The sequence below is a fragment of the Camelus bactrianus genome, chromosome 3 (assembly GCF_048773025.1).
Source record: "Camelus bactrianus isolate YW-2024 breed Bactrian camel chromosome 3, ASM4877302v1, whole genome shotgun sequence".
In the NCBI taxonomy this organism is placed as follows: Eukaryota; Metazoa; Chordata; class Mammalia; order Artiodactyla; family Camelidae; genus Camelus; species Camelus bactrianus.
In genome coordinates this window covers 93,674,843-93,699,101 of record NC_133541.1, presented here as the reverse complement: position 1 = coordinate 93,699,101, position 24,259 = coordinate 93,674,843, and the positions used below count along the sequence as shown (strand labels likewise).

Below are 24,259 nucleotides of genomic sequence, written 5' to 3'. Positions count from 1 at the left end.
ACAGACTCAGATATAGAAAACAAACTTATGGTTACGAGGGGGGGAAGGGAAGGAATAAACTGAGAGTTCAAGATTTACAGATGCTAATGGCTATATATGGGATAGATAAAATATATCTATATATACTGTACAGCACAGGGAACTATACTCAATATCATCTATAACCTATAATAAAAGAGAACATGAAAAAGAATATATGTATGTATATGTATGACTGAAACACGCTGTACCCCAGAAATTGACACATTGCAAACTGGCTATACTTCATTAAAAAAGAAAAAAAAAGAAATTATGTAAAATAACCTCCAGCTGTACCTACTTTATTGCTTAATCAATCCTTCATGCTGTACTTGCCTAAAAAAAAGAAAAAAAATCCCCTCATTCATCCCCTGTGGATGGCATTCTCATAATAAAAAATGCCTTAAATGATTCAACAGTTCACTAATGAAGGAGTATGTAAAACAAGGTGGTAGGGAAAAGATGCCAGAATTTTTTTAACATATTTGGGCTTTTAATGTAATAATTTAAAATATTTATAGACAGTACACAGAGGAAATATAAACTGTCTATAATCCCCAGAACTTAAAAATAAGAGACTTGAAAGAATAAAACAAAACATGATGATACACAGCAGACAAGCAAAAATAAAAATATTTAAAGAATGTGTAGCTTAGATAAGGGGTAGTAACAGATACACATTAAGAGGAGTGTAAAGTCAAACCTTAGTAGTGCCCATCCAAGCAAATCCAGGGAAGATTCTTAATTAGTAGACCCAAGTTCCAGGGTCACACTGAGAAAGCAATATAGAGAACTATCTCAGGGTCTTTTAAATGAGTTCCCTACTTCACCATACCCAGGGCCAGGCCTGACCTCGGATTCTAAGACATCTCTCAGTTATCTTTCTTCAGAAAGATAAATTCACCATTTTCTTTCGTATCTTCTGTCTAGTATCTGTTAATACCCAGATTAGGTGAACAGAGGCAATATCTGTCTTTACTGTCATTTATATCTATCATGAAAACATTACACTGAAGGTATTCAGACTGTTTTGTAGGGGGGTATTAAGGACATTGATATACTAGGAGGTTATCACATTAGACCAGGGAAAGATGATGGTAGCTTGAACCAGAATGGTTGTCACAGAGATGGAGAGAAACAGACTCAAGAGCCATCTGGGCTAAATCCATAGGACTTGGTAATGGACTAAATATAGAAGGCAAGGAAGGTGTCAAGACAGACAGGTTCTTGGCTTGTGTTAATGGATGGATGGTAGTGTCATTCACCGAGGAAGAGAAGTGCAAGAGGAACGAGCTGTGGGAGGTTTTCTAAAGGAGAGTCAGGGGAAAAGGATCATGAGCTTGGTTTTGAATATGCTGAAACTGAGGTATCTTTGAAAGAACTGGCAGAAAATAAGAGACAGTTGGGTACACAGGTCTGGAAACTGAAGTCTGGTCGAGAGACATAAATCCATGAGTCATCTACAAATACATGGTAATTCAAGCAATGAAAGTGAATGAGCTTGTCTAGGAAGAGAGTACCAAGCAAAAACAGGAGAGGATCTAGGATTGAGCCTGTGGAACTCCAATATTTTTTGGCTGGGTAGGACATGGTTGTGTGGGAAGGAAATAGGCAACAATGTTGTGCCATGTAATGATAGTCTAGAAAAAAATTTTCAAGTAAGAAGTGATCAGATAGCTACTATTTACTGAGTTGTACATGGAACAATGACCCTCCAAAGATAATGATATCCTAATCCCTGGATTTTGAGAACGTGTTTGGTTATGTGGCAAGTGGGGATTAAGACCACAGATAGAATTAATGCTGCTTCTCATCTGACTTTATTTATTTAAAAAAATTTATTATGTATATTTCACAACTTTAAACATTGTTAATATTTTAAAATGACATAAACTTTACATACTAAAATTGTACTGTATTTTTGACATATGGATATGAGTTTTGGTATATTCATATAATCATGACATCACCATGGTAAAAACAATGAACATATTCATGATTTCCAACATAGTCACTGTGTCCCTGTGTGATCCTGCTCTTCCTCTACCACTAACCCTACCCTCAGCCAACCACTGATCTTTCTGTCACTATAGATTAATATGTATTTTCTAGAATTTTATACAAATGGAATTAGTATGCACTCTATTTTGTCTGGCTTCTTTCTTTGAGATTTATCCATGCTGCTGTATCAACAGAGCATTTTTTATTGCTGAGTAGTATTCCACAATATCATTTGACTTTAAATGGAGAATATCCTGGACTTCTGGGTGGGGCCAAGGCAATCACAAGAGTCCTTAAATATGGAACAGGGAGGCAGAAGAGGTCAGAATGATGTGATATGAGAACTCTGTCTACTGTTGCTGGCTTTCAAGACGCAGGAAAAAGACCACGATCCAAGGGATACAGGTAGCCTCGAGAAGATGGAAAGGGCAAGGAAACAGATTTTCTCCCAGAGCCTCCAGGAAGGATCAAAGCCCTGCCAACATCTTGATTTTAAGCCAATGAGACCCAATTTGGACTTCTAAACTACAGAACTGTAAGATAATAAATTTGTATTGTTTTAAGCATCTAAGTTTGTGATATGTTATAGCAATCATACCAATACATGAGAACTTATGACATATTCAGCATTTTATATGCATTAGATGAATCCTTATAACATCCTACTAAGCTATATACAGTGATAATGAACTCTTATTTTACAAATTTAAAAAAAAGGGCTTTCTATGAGGTCTATTTTGTATAGCAATAGCATTATCCTAATTAATACAGAGGTTATCTGTGACCTTAGTTGGAGATGTTTCAGTAGAAAAATATGGACAAAGTAGGAGTCAGAAGGAAGTGAACAAATAGAGACAGAGAGTATCAACAACTCTTTTAAGAGGACAGGCTAAAAAGGGGAAGACGGAGACAGTAACAGGAATAAAATGAAATCTGCGGCTGTGGGAGAGACCTGAGTGTGTTCAAAAGCCAGTAAAAGAACCTGTATGAGAATCCAGTAGCTAGTATAGTGCCTCTAGCACACAACAGATACAGAACAGTATTGGTTACATAAATTATTTAATTAGTTTGACAACTAAATACGTAAGTGAAAGGGAGGGGTAAGGTGTAAGGAAAGCAATTTACTCTACAGGGATAAAGCCTTGAATCCAGGGCAGCCTAATTTCAATATCCGTACCCATTACAAGATGCTAATTGCCTCTAACAGAATGACAACAGTTGAAAGGAACAAACTATTACTCTTTCCTGTCTGCTTTTCATCTCATGGATCCCTATAGACATGATACTAGCATTTTTCATTCATTCAATCTATCTTTGAGTGAGTATGCACCTTTAATTAAGCAACTATACAAAAATTACTCAAAGGAATCCAACAATATCACTACATCTTTAATGGGATCATTCTGCTTAACTGATAAAGAGTATCAAATAAAAAGTTAAATGTTGACAGTGGATGAGGTTGTGCAGGCGTAGAAGCGTGGCAGAACTTTGCTTTCTGCTCAGTTTTGCTGAGAAACTAAAACTGCTCTAAAAATAAAGTCTGTTAAAAAATTAATAAGCTCTCCTTCAGACTGGGATTTCAAAATTTGTAGATACTGACAGTTATATGCAGAATAGATAAACAAGATTATACTGTATAGCACAGGGAAATATATACAAGATCTTGTGGTAGCTCACAGTGGAAAAAAATGTGACAATGAATATATGTATGTTCATGTATAACTGAAAAGTTGTGCTCTACACTGGAATTTGACATAACATTGTAAAATGACTATAACTCAATAAAAAAAGGTAAAAAAAAAAAGCTCTCCTTCAGTAATCAAAACAGTATGGTACTGGTACAAAAAACATACACATAAATCAATGGAACTGGACAGAAAATCCAGAAATAAACCCACATACCTAAGGTCAATTAATCTTTGACAAAGGAGGCAAGAATATACAATGGAGAAAAAGTCTCTTCAGCAAGTGTTGTTGGGAAAGCTGGACAGCCACATGTAAATCAATGAAGTGAGAACAATCCCTCACACCATATTCAAAATAAACTCAAAATGGCTTAAAGACTTAAATATAAGAAATGACACTATAAAACTTCTAGAAAAGGACATAGGCAAAACATTCTCTGACATAAATCATACCAATGTTTTCTTAGGCCAGTCTCCGAAGGCAATAGAAATAAAAGCAAAAATAAACAAATGGGGCCTAATCAAACAAGATTTTACAGAGCAAATGAAACCTTATAAAAAAAAGAAAAGGCAACCTACAGACTCAGAGAAAATATTTACATATGATGCAACTGACAAGGGCTTATTTTCCAAAATATACAAATAGCTAATACAACTTAGTAACAAAAAAACCAACAACCCCATCAAAAAATGGGCAGAAGACTAAATCGACATTTGTCAAAAAAAGACGTACAGATGGCTAATAGGCACATTAAAAGATGCTCAATATCACTAATTATAAGAGAAGTGGAAATCAAAATTACAATGAGGTTATCACCTCATACCAGTCAGAATGGCCATAATTAAAAACTCTACAAATAAATGCCAGAGAGGGTGTGGAGAAAAAGGAACCCTCCTACACTGTTGGTGGGAATGTAAATCAGGGTAACCACTAAGGAGAACAGTATAGAGGTGCCTTAAAAAACTAAAAATAGACTTACCATGTAATCCAGCAATCCCACTCCCTGGACATATATCCAGGGAAAACTATAATCTGAAAAGACATGGAAACAACCTAGATGTTCATCGACAGATCAGTGGCTCAACGTGTGGTTGGGGTGTGTGTGTGTGGGGGGGGTGTTATTACTCAGCCATAAAAAAGAATGAAATAATGCCAGTTGCAGCAACATGGATGGAGAAAAACAAGTAGCACTAATATCACTTATATGTGGAATCTAAAAATACATACAAATTTTATTCGCAAACCAGAAATAGATTCACAGACATAGAAAACAAACTTGGGTTACCAGAGAAGAAAAGGAGGGAGGGATAAATTAGGAGTTTGGGATTAAAAGATCCACATTACTATACATAAAATAGATAAAAAACAAGGACCCACTGTATATAGCACAGGGAACTATATTCAATTTCTTGTAATAAGCTATAATGGAAAAGAATTTGAAAATACATGTATATATGTACATGTATATATTATATATTATATATACATACCTATATACTGAATAATATATATACATGTGTATACTGAATATATGAATACATATATATATACTGAATTAAAAATTGGTAAGCTCTCATAAAATAGTAGGGATAAATAAAGTCTTATAGACCTAAAAGATAAAAAATGAACAGATATTCAAATTTACTTACTTTGTTCTAGTAATGACTCCTTCTAGGGTTTTAAATTCTGTCTTTTTGCTTTTCTGAGTACACACCATAGATCTCTGCACAGCTACAAGTTCTCCATTCACATCACGAAACTGCAGACGAATCTGAGCTCTAACATCCGTTTCTTGAGCAACCTTTGAAGGTTAAGAGAAAAATTCTATCTTAATAAGTATCAGAATATTAGTTCTGAAAGAAAAGATATAAGCAATCATATCTATCAAAAATGAGGAAAAGAGAAAAATTTATCCAAAATCAAAATGAATGACATTTTTTACATGATATTCAAAATATAGGAGGAAAGGAATATTGCTTCATTTACTAGAACTTTGTTATATTATCTACCTTCATTATTCAGCATCATTAGATCAGGTATATAGATTTTTTCAAATAAATAAATTTTATCTTTTTAAATACCAAAAGTGTTTTTCAAAATATTTTTTAAATAATCACAAGCTTAAAGAATAACAGAAATATAGTGTGTGTGTGTATGTGTGTGTGTGTGTGTATATATATATATATATATATATATATCTTGTGACTTTTTCACCCAAACTACTTGAGAGTTAAGTTGCTGACATTGATGTTCCAACACCAGCATTTCCTACAAAACAAGGACATTTTCAACCATAAAAACCTGGAAAATGAGAGTAAGATATATTACTACCATGTGGTCCTGAGATCCCATTCAATTTTGCCAATTATTCCAATATGTTCTTTATGGCAAAAGGATCCAGTTTAAAATTACTCATTGTCGTTATGTCTCTTTAGGTTTGTTTTTTTTTTTTCATTCTGGAATTGTTTCTCAGATTTTCCCTGACTTTCATGACTGGTAACTCAAAAAAAATGCAGAACATTATTTTAGAGTATCTCCCAAAATTTCGGTCTATCTAACAGTTCTTCATGACTAAAATCAGATTATGCATCTTTGGCAGGAATATTAACAGAAGTGATGATGTGTTCCTTACACTACATCTTATTAGATGATTCAGTTTACCTCGTTACTGAGGATGTTACTTTCAATTTCTTGGTAAAGGTGTTACCTGAAAGGCTTCTCCACCTTAAAGTTATTTTCTCTACTTTGCTATTAATAAATACTTGGGAATGAGAGAGACATTGAGACCATGTAAATGTCTCACACCTCACCAAGCTTTTCCTCCACTAGTTTTAGCATCTCTATTAAAGTTTCTCACATGAATGAATTATTACTATGATAGCTATCAACTCTTTTCAGGTACTGGACAACAGATGGTGCAGGACTGTGATCTTTGAGAAAAGAGAAATAATATGAGGTGATTGCACTCATTCTAGCTACCTAGGGACATTCTGAAAACTTCAACTCATGGAATTAGAGCCCAACAAAGAATAGCAATCACTTGGCAGATGAAACAAAGAAAGAAGTTTGGTTATGCTGAGGTGGTTGTAAATTGTAAATTGATTCAGGGTACAGGAGTGGGGTTGCTGTGCAGAGATGGGGCACCAAAAATCTGGGAACTCTTGAGTCTTTGGACAAATACCAAGCTACATGTGTTCCAGGAAGCGATTCAGTGAGGAATAGCAGAGAACAACTACTGGGGTATAGGAGTGGGATTGTGAGCTGAATGGAGGATCTAGAGGTTACACAGTACTTGGAGACATGAGTCCTGATATGCCAGAGTAGGAAGAGCTTATGGAAATTCCCAGTATTCTGCTGAGGTCTCAGAAAGACCATCCAAACAAATCATGCAACAAGCTTTGACAGAATTAAGCTAAATGTCCAATAAATTAACTGCCTTCTAGAACAAAACCCAACACATTTTAAAGGAAGTCAACATAATCCAAACTGTCACTGTAGTGTCTTCAATGTCCAGGATATAATAAAAAATTAGTGGCTATACGAAGAAGCAATTGTAGTCCATAACTGGGAGGGAAAAAAAGAAATAGAAACATATCCAGAATGACAAATTTTGGAATTAGCAGACAAGGATATTAAAAACTATGACAATAGACTCATAGACATAGAATACAAACTTATGGTTGCCAAGGGGGCAGAGGGTGGGAAGGGATAGGTGGGATTTCAAAATTGTAGAACAGATAAACAAGATTATACTGTACAGCACAGGGAAATATACACAAGATCTTATGGTAGCTCACAGAGAAAATGTGACAATGAATATATATATGTTTATGTATAACTGAAAAATTGTGCTCTATACTGGAATTTGACACAAACTGTAAAATGATTATAAATCAATAAAAAATGTTAAAAAAAAAAAAAAGCTATGACACATAAGTTCAAGAATTTAAAGGAAAAGATGGCCATAATGTGTGAAATGATCTCAACAGACAAATAAAATTATAAAAAAGACCCAAGAAGCTGAATACATTAAAGCTGCATAAACACAATTATGCTGCATATTATACTCCATTTGCTGAAAACTATTAAAAACAGAAAACTCAACAGCTGAGATAAGAGCTGAGCTAAAGGCAGTAAAAAGCATACTAGATAATACAGAAGGACGAGTAAGTGACTTAGAAGACAGGATAACAGAAATCACCCAATCAGAACAACAGACAGAAAAGCAAGTGAAAACTAATAAAAGCAATATAAGGGACCTATGGGATAATATAAAGTGTGCCAATCTATGATTGGGGTCCCAGAAGGAGAAGAAAGAGAAAAGGGGATTGAAAAGGTATTTGAAGAAATGATGACTGAAAAGAAGGAATCAGATATCTAAGTACAGGAAGCACAGAGGGTCCCCACCAAGAAGAACCCAAACAGACTTCACCAAGACATATTATAATTAAGACATTCACAGTTAAAGATAAAGAAGTGATTTTTTAAAATTTAACTTCAATTGAAATTTTACTTCAAATTAAAATTTAAAACTCTAAAAGAGGTACAGTAACACATGGGAAAAGCATATATATGTTAAATATTTTACCCAAATATAAATCTTTACAGTAACTGTAAGTTTTGAAACAAAACAGAGAAGGTACAATAAAGGGTGATCTTAAAAGATTTAACTTTTGAAATGTTAAAATGAGATTTCTGGGATATAAGAGTGGCTGAAGCAATAAGGATGTTCTTACTGTATATTCAATGATGGAGGAAATGGCTAGATTCAATAGAAGAAGCTTTGTGGATAGTCATTAAGCTGACAGAGAACACCTATCTGTGAGTCTTGATGACTGAGAGTAGTTGTACACAGAGACTTTTAAAAAGAGAGAGGAGAATCACTTGATAAATAGACATAAAGCAGTTTCACTTGTTTTCTAATATCTGAATGAAAAAATATATATATAATATTATCTACCTGAGTGGTTCACTGTACAAAAGCCAAAAATGTGATAGAGACTTAAAAGATAAAACCTGAGTGCCTATTTCTCTTAGATAGGCCAGTATTATCATCATACCAAAGCCAGATAAGGAAACTACAGAAAAGCCAATGAAAGACCAATATCCCTGTGAATACAGATGCAAAACATTTCCCCAAATTAACTAGCAACTGAATTCAGTAGCACATAAATATAAAGAAGTGATTTTAAAGGCAGCAATAGAAAAACAAAGATAATTACAAGGGAATCCCCATAAGGCTTTCAGCTCATTTCTCAACACAAACATTGCAGGTCAGAAGAGAGTGACAAGATATATCCAAAGTCCTGAATGAGAAAAAGCTATAACCTAGAACACTCTATCCAGACAGACTATCCTTTAGAATAGAAGGAGGGATAAAGAATTTCACAGACAAGCAAAAACTGAAAGAATTCAGCAATACTAAATCTATGACAAAACAAATATTGAAAGGTCTACTCTAAATAGAAAAGAAGCAGGATGCCATAGAAATGAGAAAATCATAATTGGAAATGCAATAACTACAATGAGTTGCAAAAGAATAAATAGGAAGATGTAAAAAAAAACATCAAAATCATAAAAGTGGAAGAGGGGAGCAAGAAATATAGATTTCTCTCTCTCTCTCTCTTTTTTTCTTTGTTCTTTCTAGGATGTGTTTGAGCCTACATGACTACCAGTCTAAAGCAAACAGATACAGTAATGGGTTAACACACTTGAAAAACAGGGTAACCACAAATCAAAAGCACACAACAGTCACAAAAACCAAAAAGAAACCAGGCTAATACAAAAGAAAATTATCAAACCACAAAAAGAAAAACAAAAAGGAAAAGAAAGGAACAAAGAAGAAATACCAAATCAACTGGAAAACAAAGTACAAAATGGCAATAAACATACATCTATCAACAACTACCGTAAATGTCAATGGACTAAGTGCTCCAATCAAAAGACATATAGAACAAGAACCTACAATATGCTGCATAAAAGAGATCCACTTTAGGGGGAAGGAGACACATAGATTGAAAGTGAGAGGACCGAAAAAAATATTTCAAGCAAATGGAAACAAGAAAGCAAGAGCAGCAATACTGATTTCAGACAAAATAGAGTTTAAAACAAAGGCCATAAAGAAGGACACTATATAATGAACAAAGGAGCAATACACGATGAGGATATTACACTTGTTAACATCTATGCACCCAACATAGGAACACCTAAATACATAAAGCAAATACTAACAGACATAAAGGGGGAATTTAATGGGAACACAATCATAGTAGGAGACTTTAACACCCCATTAACATCAATAAGGCAACAGAGATACTAAACGACACAATAGAAGAGTTGGACTCGGTTGATATTTTTATGACACTGCACCCCCCCAAAACTGAATATATATTATTTTCAAGTGCTCGTGGAACATTCTCTAGGATAGATGATATACTTAGACACAAAAGAGGCCTCCATAAATTTAAGAGGATAGAAATTATTTCAAGCATCTTTTCTGACAACAATGTCATGAAACTAGAAATCAACCACAGAAAAACAAATGAGAAAAAAACTGAAAGCATGAGATTAAACAACATGCTACTGAAAAAACAATGGGTCAGTGATGAAACCAAAGAAGAAATTAAAAAATACTTTGAGACAAATGACAATGAAAACACAATCACACAAAATCTATGGGATGCAGCAAAAGCAGTCCTAAGAGGGAAGTTCACAGCGATACAGACCTTCCTAAAAAAATAAGAAGAATCTCAAGTAAACAACCTACACTACCACCCAAAAGAATTAGAAAAAGAAGAGCAAACAAAACCTAAAGTCAGCAGAAGGAAGGAAATAATAAAGATCAGGGAGAAAATAAATAAAACAGAGATTAAAACATAGGAAAAAATCAATCAAACAAAGAGCTGGTTATTTTTGAAAGAATAAACAAAACTGCCAAACCTCAGGCCAGGCTCTCCAGAAAGAAAAGAGAGAGGACACAAATAAACAAAATAAGAAATGAAAATGGAGAAATTATAACCAATACCACAGATACACAGTATCATAAGAGAATACTATGAACAACCATCTAGCAATAAATTGGACAACTTAGAAAAAATGGACACGTTTCTAGAAACATACAGCACACTAAAACTGAATCAAGAAGAAATAGATCATTTGAACAGACCAATCACTAGGAGTAAAATAGAATCAGCAATAAAAAACATCCCTGCAAATGAAAGTCCAGGACCAGATGGCTTCACTGGGGAAATCTACCAACACACAGAGAAGAGCTCATACCGATCCTTCTCATGCTCTTCCAAAAGATTGAAGAGGAGAGAATACTCCCAGACTCATTCCATGAAGCCACCATAATCTTGATACCAATACCAATGACACTACCAAAAAAGAAAATTATAGGCCAATATCATTGATGAATATAGATACAAAAATTCTCAACAAAATATTAGCAAACAGAATCCAACAACACATAAAAAAGATGATACACCATAATCAAGTTGGATTCATCCCAGGGACACTAGGGTGGTTCAACATACGCAGTCAATCAATGTGATACACCACATCAACAAAAGAAAGCACAAAAATCACATGATCATCTCAACAGATGCAGAAAAAGCATTTCATAAAATGCAACTCCCATTTATGACAAAAACTCTTACCAAAGTGGGTACAGAGGGAACATATCTGAACATAATAAAAGCTATTTATGACAAGCCCACAGCCAGCATAATATTCAACTGTGAAAAACTGAAAGCCTTCCCACTAAAATCTGGAACAAGACAAGGATGCCCACTCTCACCACTTCTATTCAACATAATCTTGGAAGTCCTAGCCACAGCAATCAGGCAAGAAAAAGAAATAAAAGGGATTCAAATTGGAAGAGAAGAGGTAAAATTGTCACTGTAACATACTATACATAGAAAACCCTAAAGGCTCCATACAAAAACTACTAGAGCCGATAAAAGAATTTGGCAAGGTAGCAGGATACAAGATTAACATACAGAAATCAGTTGCATTTCTTTACACTAAGAACAAAACAGGAGGAAAAGAAAGAAACAATCCCTTTTAAAATATCATCCAAAATCACATCCAAAACAATAAAATACTTAGGAATAAATATGACCAAGGGGGTGAAAGACTTATACATGGAGAACCACAAAATATTCATTAAGGAAATTAAAGATGACTTAAAGAAATGGAAAGATATCCCATGCTCTTGGATTGGAAGAATCAATATTGTTAAAATGGCCATACTGCCCAAGGCAATCTACAGATTTAATGAGACCCCTATCAAATTACCCAGGATATTTTTCACAGAACTAGAATAAATAACACTAAAATTTACATGAAATCACAAACGATCCAGAATTGCCAAAGCAATATTGAAGAAAAAGAATGAAGCTGGAGGAATAACCTGCCTAGAATTCAGACAATACTACAGAGCTACAGTAATCAAAACAGCATGGTACTGGCATAAAAACAGACATATGGATCAATGGAACAGAATAGAGAGCCCAGAAATAAACCCAGACACCTATGGTCAATTAATCTTTGACAAAGGAGGCAAAAATGGAGAAAAGACAGTCTCTTTAGCAAGTGGTGTTGGGAAAACTGGACCGCAGCATGTAAATCAATGAAGTTAGAACACTCCCTCACACCATATACAAAAATAAACCCAAAATGGCTTGAAAACTTAAATATAAGGCAAGACACTATAAACCTCCTAGAAGAAAACATAGGCAAAACATTATCCGACATAAATCTTAGCAATGTTCTCCCTAGGACAGTCTATCCAGGCAATAGAAATAAAAGCAAAAATTAACAAATGGGACCTAATTAAACTTATAAGCTTTTGCACAGCAAAGGAGACCATAAGCAAAATAAAATGACAACCTACAGAATGGGGGAAAATATTTACAAATGATACTACTGACAAAAGTTTAATTTCCAGAATATATAAACAGCTCATACAACTTAACAAAAAAACAAACAACCCAATCCAAAAATGGGCACAAGACCTAAACAAACAATTCTCCAATGAAGACAAAATTGGCCAATAGTCACATGAAAAAATGCTCAATATTGCTAATTCTCACAGAAATGCAAATCAAAACTACAATGAGGTATCACCTCACACTAGTCAGAATGGCCAACATCAAAAAGTCCATGAGCAATACATGCTGGAGAAGGTGTGGAGAAAAGGGAACCCTCCTACAGTGTTCATAGGAATGTAGTTTGGTGCAGCCATATGCAAAACAACATGGAGATTCCTCAAAAAATTAAAAATAGACCTACCATATGATCCAGTGATCCCAATCCTGGGTATATATCTGGAGGGAACCTTAATTCAAAAGTTATATGCACCCCAATGTTCATAGCAGCACTGTTTACAATAGCCAAGACATGGAAACAACCTAAATGTCTAAATGTCCATCAACAGATAACTGGATAAAGAAGTTGTGGAATATTTCTACAATGGAATAATACTCAGCCATAAAAAAGAATAAAATAATGCCATTTGCAGCAGCATGGATGGACCTCAAGTTCATCATCATAAGTAAAGTAAGCCAGAAACAAAAAGAAAAATATCATATGATATTACTCATGTGGAATCTGAAAAAAGAAAAAAGGACACTAATGAGCTCATCTACAAAACAGACTAACAGACATAGTAAACAATCTTATGGTTACCCAGGGAAAGCGAGTGGGAGGGATTAAATTTGGGAGTTTGAGATTTGCAAATGTTAGCCACTATATACAAAACAAGATTTTGAGAAGTTATTTCTGTATAGTACAGGGAGCCATTTTCAATATCTTGTAATAATCATTTATAAAAAAGAATATGAAAATAAATATATGTATGTATATGCATGACTGGAACATCTGTGGTGTACATTAGAAATGTTGTAACTGACTATACTTCAATTAAAAAATAAGTATCTTTTGCTGGCCTTTTAATGACTTTTGGGCAAAATTTTAACTTATAATAATTCATCAGTTTAATAAATATTTATTTAGCATTTTAGAGTTTTCACATGTTGTTTGGCTCAAAAATGACACTTTTTCCCTTCGAAGCATGCAAGGCAGGCAGGTTAAAAGAGTAGAGAAATGTACGTTAAACATCATCATAAGAGAAGTATAGGGTGTTTTGGGAGCACAAAATAGAAGCATCTAACCTGTCAAGGAAAGTTCTGGGAAGGTTTTCTAAAGGAAATGAATGTTTAAACTGAGACCTGGCAGAGTTAAGCAGAACTTAGCAGCTGAAATGATCTGAGTCACTCAATGGCTAAAGTAATTTCAGAACCTTTGGTGCAGAAACTAGGGGAAAGGGAATTAAAATAGAAAATGGTTCCAGTAGTTAAAATCTTTCAGAAACTTGTTAAGGGTTTTTGACTTAAAGTAATGGAAAGCTACTGAAGGGTTTAATCCAGGGGAAAGGCATGCAGTAGATATGCATTTTAGAAGAATCATTTTTACTTTAGAGTAAACAGACTAGACTGAGGCAACACAGGAAGCTGAGAGTAATCCAGGAGACACTTAGGATACAGACATCTCAGTGAGGAGGTAGCCACAGGATGATATTCAGCTTTGCGAGCTCAGGCACCTGATTCATCATTTCATCCCAAGGTTAACTGCTGCTTAGATCTTAATCCACAGTAGTTAAACAAAGGAGCTATGCATTTATGTGCCAGAAAATAAGTTAATTTGTTTACAATGTGCCGGACTAGTAGGCCAAATACAAATATTTGTTCTGGTGGCATCTATCTTTCTGTCAAGTATCAAATTAGTAAACGGAATTCAAAGAAAGGGTATTTTGCAGCATTTCAAACACAATACTATTGTTGATGCTCTTATTGAGGAAGAGTTACTTCAAAAGGAGTAATTTAGATTGAATTAATTTATTAAGGCAGAGAAATGTATATCACACTTTAAAACAGTTTCTATCCAAAAGAAAAAAAATTAAAAAAATAAAATAAGCCCTTCTCTTTCCAAACAATCTAGCTATAAAACCATTACATGGGGCAGAAGGAGGTACATATTCATGCTGGCTGGAGGTGGAGGGACATGGTAGCTCAGCCTAGAGCAGGATAACTGAGTTTGAGTAGGCTGAGAAGGGTATCCACATGGGGAGACAGCTTGAAACGGAGTTTCAAGAGTCCCAGTGTGTCAGTTCAAGGAAGATGAAAAGGGCTTCTGTGATAAGGAATGACCAAACTCAGGAGGAGGATAGTTTTCACACTGGGGAAAGGCATAATGTGCGGATTCATAGCCTGACAACACTGAGAAGGGAATCTGCATAGTGGGGAAGTCTACTGGGGAAATTCAGATCCCACGTTAGAGAGGGCATGCCTACAACAGGCCACTAGAACAGAGTTATCAGGGACAGAGAAAGGTGAGTAAGGTGTCCATGGGGTGGGAAACGGGAAGGTGGTCTAGCATGGGAAGTCAGAGCCCAAACAGAATGGGAAAACATTCATATGAGAGGGCCAACATGACAGGTTATAGCCCAAGCAGCATGAAGACGACTTGCACATGGCAGTGGAATCAGTCCAGTATGGAGTGCTGAAGTTCAAGTGCAGTGCTAGGAGATTCATTACATACAGGGGAATTGATCAAATAAGTAAATCTATTAAGAATACAGTCAATTCCCTGTTTCTCACTCCCTTCATTGTATTTATCAGGCAAACCCCTAACCTTGATTAAATCCAACTTTTCACCTTGCTCAGTGCTTGCCATTGAGCAACTGAACAAAACTGAAGAAACACAACCATAATGACTGCTCCCCCTACAAATTTTCACCCACAAACCTCAAGTCACCCCTGACACTGTTATGTAACCCTGTAACACTTCCCTAATCAATTTATTCTCTGAGATGAAAAGTACTTTTTCTAGTCTCAATCAACCCCTTCTTCCACCCTCAGTCAATGATTTGACTTCTTTTTTCCACTGAGAATATAGAAACAATCAAAAGAGAACTGATTCATTTTTCTCACTACTAAATTTACCACATATACTCTGTCTGCCATCCTCTTAAATGGATAAGCAGTGCACACTCCTGTTAACTCCTTCAGTTGAGCAATGGATCCTTTCTCTTCTTGCCTACTCAAGGATTTTGCTCTGTAATTTATCCCCTTTTTTGCATCAATTTTCCCCCTCTATCCAGGGTTATTCCTGTCTGTCTTTAAATGTTCTAGTATCTTCCACTTTTAAAAACACAACATATGGGAGCAATATAGGATAAAGAAGCAACTGAGGAAATAAGCATCCAAGTAATTTACAGTATCAGCCAGAAGCAAAACAAAACTGATGAGATGCAGACAAAAGGGAAATGAGCTTCCTAGGGTTCAGGTCAACTGAGGAGATGCAAATTAAGTCAGAGGAGGAATGGGAAGGACTGACATAGTCAAAAGTTTGAAAGTAGAGAAGAAAGGGGGGAAGTTAGGCAAATGGAGCAACATGGAAATCAAAGTTTCTAAGAAGACAGAAACAACTGAAGATAGGTAAGAAAGATTGTTTAGGAGAACTAAAAAAACTCAGGTGTTTGTTTAAGACAAGGTAAACAGTATTAGGTGCAGGGACAAATTAAAATGGGAAAAAGAAAGACCAGAGTAGCTGAAGGTAAAAGAGGGTGAAAGGAACTGAAATGATGAGACAACACAGCATTTGGAGAAAACTGAGGAGATAAGGGCAATTTAGGTGACAGGAATGGCTCCACCCACAGTAGCGGATGTGAATGATTCAGGAGAGTTGATGAACACCAATGTGGGTGGGAGCTCAGAACTGGGAAACGAGAGCAGCTGAAAAGTGGGTAACAAGTGAAGAGAGTTAAACTCATCATCTCCCAGAACCATGGGAGAACATGTGCACATAGCTGGAAAAAACAGTCTAGAAAGATGAAAGCATTTGGAAAAGGGGGTGGGTGAGAGGTGAGACTGGCAGAGATATTACAGCATCAACCAACATGGAAATACCAGAAAATAAATAAATAAATAAAACACAATAAAACAGTAAAATAGCCAACAAAGCTCTCCTGGATTCTGCAAACCTTTTTACCTACTGTCCTAATCTCTCTTTCCACTTACAGCAAAATTCATGAAACAATTCTGTGTCTCACTTCCTTACCTCCTGTCTTCTAAGATTACTAAAACTGGTTCTGTCATGATCACCAATGGCCTTCACATAGCCAAATCTGCCTCTTTCTTGAGCTATCCACATATTTGACACAGTCGATGACTCTATCCTTCTTGCAGCACTTTATTCTTTTGTCTTCCAAGAAACCACGCTGTTTTCCTTACTTTTACTAGTTGTTCTTTTAGCATCTTCTGCTGGCTCCACCTCCTCACTCCTATTTCTAAATGCTAATGTGCTCTAGGCTCAGGTCTTGGATCTCTTCTCTATATTCACTTCCTATGTGATCCCATCAGGCTTTAAGGCTAACCATATACACACATACACACACACATACATATGACTGTATGCATCAATGATTCTTAATTTTCTTTCTCTAACTCAAACCTCTCCCCTGGACATACATCTATTTACCTATGAGATATCTCCTTTGGATATCTAACAAACATCCCAAATTTACATGTTTAAACTAGAGACACCCAAATATCCTTTTCCAGAGTCTCCTCATTACGATAAATGGCAACACTATTTTACCTAGTTGTTCAAGTCAAAAAACTTGTGAGAGTTATGCTTGATGCTTCTACGTCTCTTATACACCACCACCCAAATCATTAGCTAATCTGTTTGTTTTACTTTCAATATAATCCCAAATCCCCCCAAAATAAAAATAAAAAATAAAATAAAATATATCCCAAATCCAAGCATTTCTCACTAATTCTACCATTACCACTTTAATTAAACCACCAATATTTCTTACCTGAATTATCACAAATCCTCTTTATTAGTCTTCTCCCTTCTACCCTTGCCACCTACAGATAAGTCTCCTCTCAGCAGCTAGACTAATCAATTTAAAACACAGATTATGTTCTTTTCCTACTTGAAATCTTCCAATAGATTCCAATTTAAATAAGAACCCAAGGTCCTACATAAGCTAGTCCCCCAACTACTCTAATTTAATTTTCTACCAGTCTCTTCCCCATCCTTCCTTTGCTCCTCCTTATGATTCCTTGAACACACCAAGCATGATCCTACCTCAGGGACTTTGCACTGAGAGAATGTTCTTCTCTCAGATTTTGAATGACTCACTCCCTCTTGAATGAATGAATAAATATTTAGAGATAACTCTGGTTGCTGTGTAAAAAAGAGAGAACTTCAAGAATGAGGCAGGAAAAGAAGTTTGGAGACTACAAGAATAGTTCAAAGGGAAAAAGGTGGTGGTTTGGACCAGGAAAGGAGCAGAGATGGCATGAAGGGACATACTCTGGACATATTTTAGAAAAGTAGGTAAGAAATGCTCATGAATGAGAAACAGGGTGCGATAAAGGAATTACTCAAGGGCTGGCACACAGGTTTTGGCATGAGCAAATTTGTAGATGATGATATAATTTATCAAATTGGACAGTACTGAGGTAGTAACAGTCTTGAGAAGGTGAGGGGGTGGGGAAACAGGGAACCAAGAGTTCTGTTTTGAATGTTAAATTTGAGATGCCATTCAACAGCCAAACAAGCAGCTGGACATATATGTCTAGAGTTTAGGCAAGAAGTTGGGGCTAGATATTTAAATTTGGGAGTCACCAGCATATAACCAATGCCTAAAGCTGTGAGAGTGAATCAGATCACCCAAGAAGAGTCAGGCAAAAGCAGACCCACCAAAGGAGACTAAGGTATGGCCAAAAGGAAGTATGAGATTATGATGTCATGGAAGCCAAGAGAGCAATTTTTTTTTCAAAAAGAGAAAAAAACCAACTCTATTAAACCTGTGGAAAAGTTACTGAGAATTAGAAAATAACTGCTTTATCTGACAATATGGAGATTATTGGTGACCTCACAAGAGCAGTTTTAGTGAGAAAAAAAAAAAAGAAGAAAATATGAACAGAGTAGGCTGCGGAGAAAATGGGAAACAATGAAGTGAAGACAATGAGTGCACACAACTCTTGTGAATTCTGCTATAAAATACACTAAAGAGTATTTGCCAGAGGGTGATTTGGAATAAAGGGAGAGGTTGTCTGTTTGTAGACTGGAGCTACCAGAGCATGTTTATACGCCAATGTACACAAGCCTATAAAGAGGGAGAAACTGCTGATGTTAATGCAAGAGGAAGGACAACTGAAAAACAAAATGCTTGACTTGACAGAAGGGATTGATTGGACCCACTCTCCAAGAATACTTGGTTGAACTTTCGATAAAACAATAAAAAAATTTACCCTTAATACAGGGAAGAAAACAGTATGGGTACATATGCAGGGTAGTTTGGTAGAATTTATGTTTGGAAAACGAGGACTTTTCACCTGATTCCTCCTATTTTCTCAATAAAGTAAAAGGCAAGACCATCAAGGAGAGTAGATTGTAGGTTTAAGGAAAGAAAATAGGGAAACAGTCACTATAGAGAGGGCTCAGTAAATATACTAAATGATTCACTATACTAAGAGGAAAATTAATACTTTCATAATTACAGTCATCTTAAGTTATATAAAAGTGGAAATAAAAGACCATCAACAGGGGGTCAATTAAATTAACTATAGAATACAAACTCCATGGAATTACTATTTAGCAATTAAAAATAATGAAATGGAGGAGGATACAGCTCAAGTGCTAAAGCATGTGCTTAGCATATATAAGGTCCTGGGTTCAATCCCCAGTACCTCCTCTAAAAACAAACCAACCTAATTAGCTCCCCACCCCACCAAAAAAAAAAAAAAAAGATAAATAAAATTAAAAATCAAACAAAGGTATATACATTTTAACATATCTGCAATATGTCACTAAATACTTAATTTATACAATGGTATATTAAATTCTATTGATATATATTAAAATATTTACATGAGTGTATTTATATGCACACACAGATACATTTTTATAAACACAGAAAAAAGCCTGGAAGAAATATACAACAAACTCTTGGAGGGTGAGAGTATTGAGAGAGGCACATTTCCCCACTATACATATGAATGAGAAAAACCTATAGGCCAAAATATGTAGAGAAAATTCTATGTCTTACATACAGACTAATAGTTTAAATACCATAATTCAAACAAAGATTCACACACAAAGGCTTTCATCACAGTACATTTTAAAGAAAAACTGAAAGCAATCTAAATGTAAGAAAATTATGCAATTATTAAAAATGTTCATAAAATTTTACACATTTTAAGTAGGAAATATTTCAGACATAACGAAAAAGTATAAAGATTAAGATTAAAAGAAGTACCCATGTACCAAACACCTGGATTAAGAATTTAATATAGCTTTTTTTCAATTTTTTTAATTGAAGTTTAGTCAGTTTATAATGTGTCAATTTCTGGTGTACAGCATAATAGATCAGTCATATATATACATATGTATATTCATTTCCATATTCTTTTTCATTACAGGTTACTACAAGTTATTGAATACAGTTCCTTGTGCTATACAGTACAAATCTGTTGCTTATCTATTTGATACAGTTTTTCACTGACATGGGACTCTATGATAATATTAAATGGGAAAAAAACTTCAGAATACAAAATTAGACTATGACTTCAGCTATGTAAGACAGTATATAAAGAAGAAAATACATGAAAATATCAACAATGACTGTCAATGGGTGCTAAGACTGTGTATGGGTGACTTTCATATTTCTTTATATTTTTCCGTTAGCAGGTTTTCTACAATAAACTATCATCACTTTTATAGCTGTAAAAACTTTATTTTAAAAATACAAAGTTTTATTAGCACCGTTACCTTGGGATCATGAACAAATGTATTTCCTTTGGTTCCAGGAGGGAAATCTCCAGTACAAATATATTTTAGACATTCAATGATGGTCTAAAGAAATATAAAATTATATTATTTAGTTACCAGAGAACCACAGAAGTTTATCATAAAATGTTAATTCATTGTAAAAATATTATTTACCATATAGACTATAAAGGATATGATCTGATAAAATTCAACATTATAAAACCTGTAATATAAGTATGATTAAGGGTTAAAGAATAATTTCTGTAAGTTCACAGAAAACCTACATAATTAAGAAAGTATACTGAAATAAAATAAAAAATTATTACTTGGGAAAAAATTCTCTATTTCCAATTAAAACCCTTTGAATTAATTCAAGTTAATAATAACAGCTAAAGTAAAACATGGTCACCACAGCTGAGAACACTGTATTGTGTAACTGAAATTTACTGAGAGTAGAAATAAAATGTTCTCACCAAAAAAAAAAAAAAAAAGATAAACATATCAAGTAACGGATTTGTTAATTAACTAGATAGGGGAATCCTTTCACAATGTATATGTGTATCAAACACCATGATGTATACTTTAAATAGTTTACAATTTATATGTCATTATACTTTAATAAAGTTGGAATTTTTAAGAAATTAAAAACAAAACAAAAAAATAGCTATTATCTACGAAGACCTTACTACGTGCCAGGTATTGTACTAACTGCTTTTACATACACTAAGCATTTAATTCTCGCATGAATCCTAGGCTGTAGAAAATATTTTTATCTCTATTTTAAAGATGAGAGCACAAAGGCCCAGGGCATTTAGGTCGCTTTGGCCCAGTCTCATAGCTAATAAATGGTGAAGCAAAAAATCTGTATTCAAGCAGCTAGGGCTCATAAACACTAAACATATTAGTCTCTCCTCCAGTAGAGCACTTATTATAAAGCTATGTACATAATAAGCATTCAATAAACAATATTTTTACATAAGCATATAAAAGAAGACAAGAATATGCTTATGTAAAAGTAAGACAAGAGTCTGCCATTCAACTCTCAACATTAAACCTTATCTTTCACTTTTCACTTCATTTACTCTTCTCCCTGTTAAAATGATAACGCCTTGCCTTTTCTCAAGCCAACCTTTCAGACGAGATAGCCTCTTGGCTATACTTTCCCTGTAACTGCATGCCATTCTAAGTCCCAACTCAAATTTCTAAGTATTTCCAGGGCTTTAAGAAGTCACAGTACATACGCTGTGCTCCAATTTTTAATTTTGACTAGGAAAGAGAATTCCAACAAGAAAATAGTTTTCCAGTTTTACCAAGCCCCACTGCAGTTTCGTTTTAAATTAAGTCATCTATTTCACATTTATTATGCTTAGTTGGGATAAGCAGTCTTAAAGTCATATATTTATATTTTTAACTTTTAAAGAAATCCTGTATTGTAACAACTACCCGGAAGTGAGTACTGATTTGGGAGCAAGGAGTGTTAAAACAAAACCCCACTGTAGCCAAAAGGCTTCTTGTGGGACTGAGCTCATTGAGTACATGTGGAGGCAGCTCCCGGCCACTTGGTATTCTCAAGTACACCCTGTCCACCCGACAAGCCTGGACCCAAAAGTCTAGTCTGCTTCTGAGGCTGCTGTGGCCTGAAGGTAACACCACGCCCCGCCCCGCCCCGCCCCGCCCCGGGGCCGGGGAATCACCCAGAGACCCAGGTACTCCGGGCTTCAAGAGCCGAGCCATATGGATCCCTCTCGTCCTACTCAAGAGTTCTGAACCGCGCAGATATTTTATTCTTCGTTCTTATAAGACGTGGCGACCCATAAACTGAGGGCGGCAACTCAGGACTTACCGTCTTACCAGCCCCATTGGGTCCAACCAAAATTGTGAGGGGGCTGAAGAAAGTAATAATTTGCTTATCTTTGTCCTCTATTCCAAAACTCCGCACTCCCAGAATGCTCATCTTTTCGATCCAAGACATGTTTGCAAATGTTTCTTTTCTCAATACCAGGGGTCTAGAAACCGGGACCCTCTAAGGTTTAACACTGAAGCCGGAGCAGGGCGAGCTCGGGCCGTAAGGACTCACGAGTCCCGGCGTCGGGAGGCTCCAGCTGAGAGCGAAGGCTCTGGCTGAAGTCCTTTCTCCCACACCGGCTTCCTTCCCGCTCGGGACGGAGAGAGCTGGGGTAGGGGCCTGCCAGAAGCTGCGCGCAGGAGACACAAGACACAGGCCCAAGGAGCCCGCGACCGTGCGCACTCACAGACTTCCGCCTCGGCTGCCTCGCGGGTTACGTGGGGGTCCCTGCGGCCGGCGCGCGTTTACGCCGCAGGCCCGGGGCATGCTGGGAAGTCGGAGGCCTCTGGTGCGCGCGCAGTTCTGGTTTCCGGCGGCATTACCGCCTAGGAAGGTTGTGTCTTTAGTGTCTTTGGTCTCGTTGGCCGCGGGTTCCGGCTCTTTGCCGGGGACCAGGCAGCACCGAGTGGCACGAACTTTAAGAGACGACAAACACTTGTGACAGACAGCGATTCTCAAAGTGTGATCTTGTGACTCCTGGAGGGGAGAGGGATGCGGTGTCTGCTCACGACAAAACTACTTTTCTAACAATGCTAAGCCGTTATTTGCCTTTGCGCTCACTGTCGCTCCCTAATGTACATTGTTTTCTAATAATCACTTAACGTGTGGAGACACCACCGCGATGATGGATAATGGGATATGTGCTTGTATATTCTGCTTAAAAAAAAAACCCTCAATTTTAGTTTTTAATTGAGTGAATATTGATAGTTACAACTCACATAAAAGCTCTTAGGGATCCTCATTAATTTTTAAGAGTGTAGAGAGGCGTTTAATACCAAAGTTTGGAAACTGCCGTTGTACACCAAAAGCTGTTAGATGTCTATAAAATGTTATGCAAATATGTGAAGGAAATCTACTTCTCGAAGTACTACCACAAGATAGGAATAGACACTTTTAAAATAAGAAATTCAGTTATACAAGATGAATTAATAGGAGATTTACTATACACAATGGTGCCTATACATAACAATATTATATTATGTACTTCAAAATTTGCCAAGATGGCAGATTTTATGTTTACTGTTCATATCACAAAAAAAGAAAGGAAAGGAAAGGAAGAAAGGAAAGGAAGAAAGGAAGAAAGGAAGAAAGGAAGAAAGAAAGAAAGAAAGAAAGAAAGAAAGAAAGAAAGAAAGAAAGAAAGAAAGAAAGAAAAATAAGGGGGGTGGGGTGTGGAGGAAACTTTTGGAGGTGATGGATTAACCAGTGACACTGATTAGACAACCAGATGTTATATGTCTCCTGCTGTGGTCTTAACATGAAGTACCCAGCATTGCCTCTTACACAGTTTGATTTTTTTTAATTTAAGTTTAATCTAATCACACCTTTAGGTTTAGCTTACAATTCATAGGAATTAAGTATTAGCTAATATCACAAGAATGGAAAAGTCAAATCTGGAAGGTAGCTTGTATTACAAGACACTGGACCAGGCTCTCAGATCAGTGTCATTAATCAAGAATTATTGTAGATTCTAAAAAACATTTTTCCTCAGAAAAAGGATGGTGGCAAATTAAGAGAGATTTGAATTTCATGTTACCCAGGTGCAACACATGGTCCTAGATTGGATCCTGATTTGGTCATAGAGATGTGAAGGGAATTTGGGGGGTACAAAGGGAAATTTAAATGTAGGCTGGAGAT

General features: G+C 35.8%; 2 protein-coding genes across 3 annotated transcripts in view; one reads left to right on the top strand and one right to left on the bottom strand.

The window, feature by feature from the left end:
- Positions 1-22,847, bottom strand: part of RAD50 (RAD50 double strand break repair protein) — a 78,563-nt gene extending 55,716 nt beyond the window's left edge. Inside the window, exons 1-3 of one of the 2 annotated variants that reach the window (XM_045507827.2) lie at positions 22,400-22,847; positions 20,557-20,640; positions 5,355-5,506 (exon numbers count right to left, since the gene is read on the bottom strand). In XM_045507827.2, coding sequence (XP_045363783.2) covers positions 5,355-5,506; positions 20,557-20,640; positions 22,400-22,528 — 365 coding nt within the window. In that variant the 5' untranslated portion in view covers positions 22,529-22,847. The remainder of the gene's footprint in view (positions 1-5,354; positions 5,507-20,556; positions 20,641-22,399) is intronic. The other variant, XM_010971591.3, reaches the window with a different exon arrangement.
- Positions 1-24,259, top strand: part of KIF3A (kinesin family member 3A) — a 200,079-nt gene that overhangs the window by 170,390 nt on the left and 5,430 nt on the right. The window lies entirely within an intron of this gene.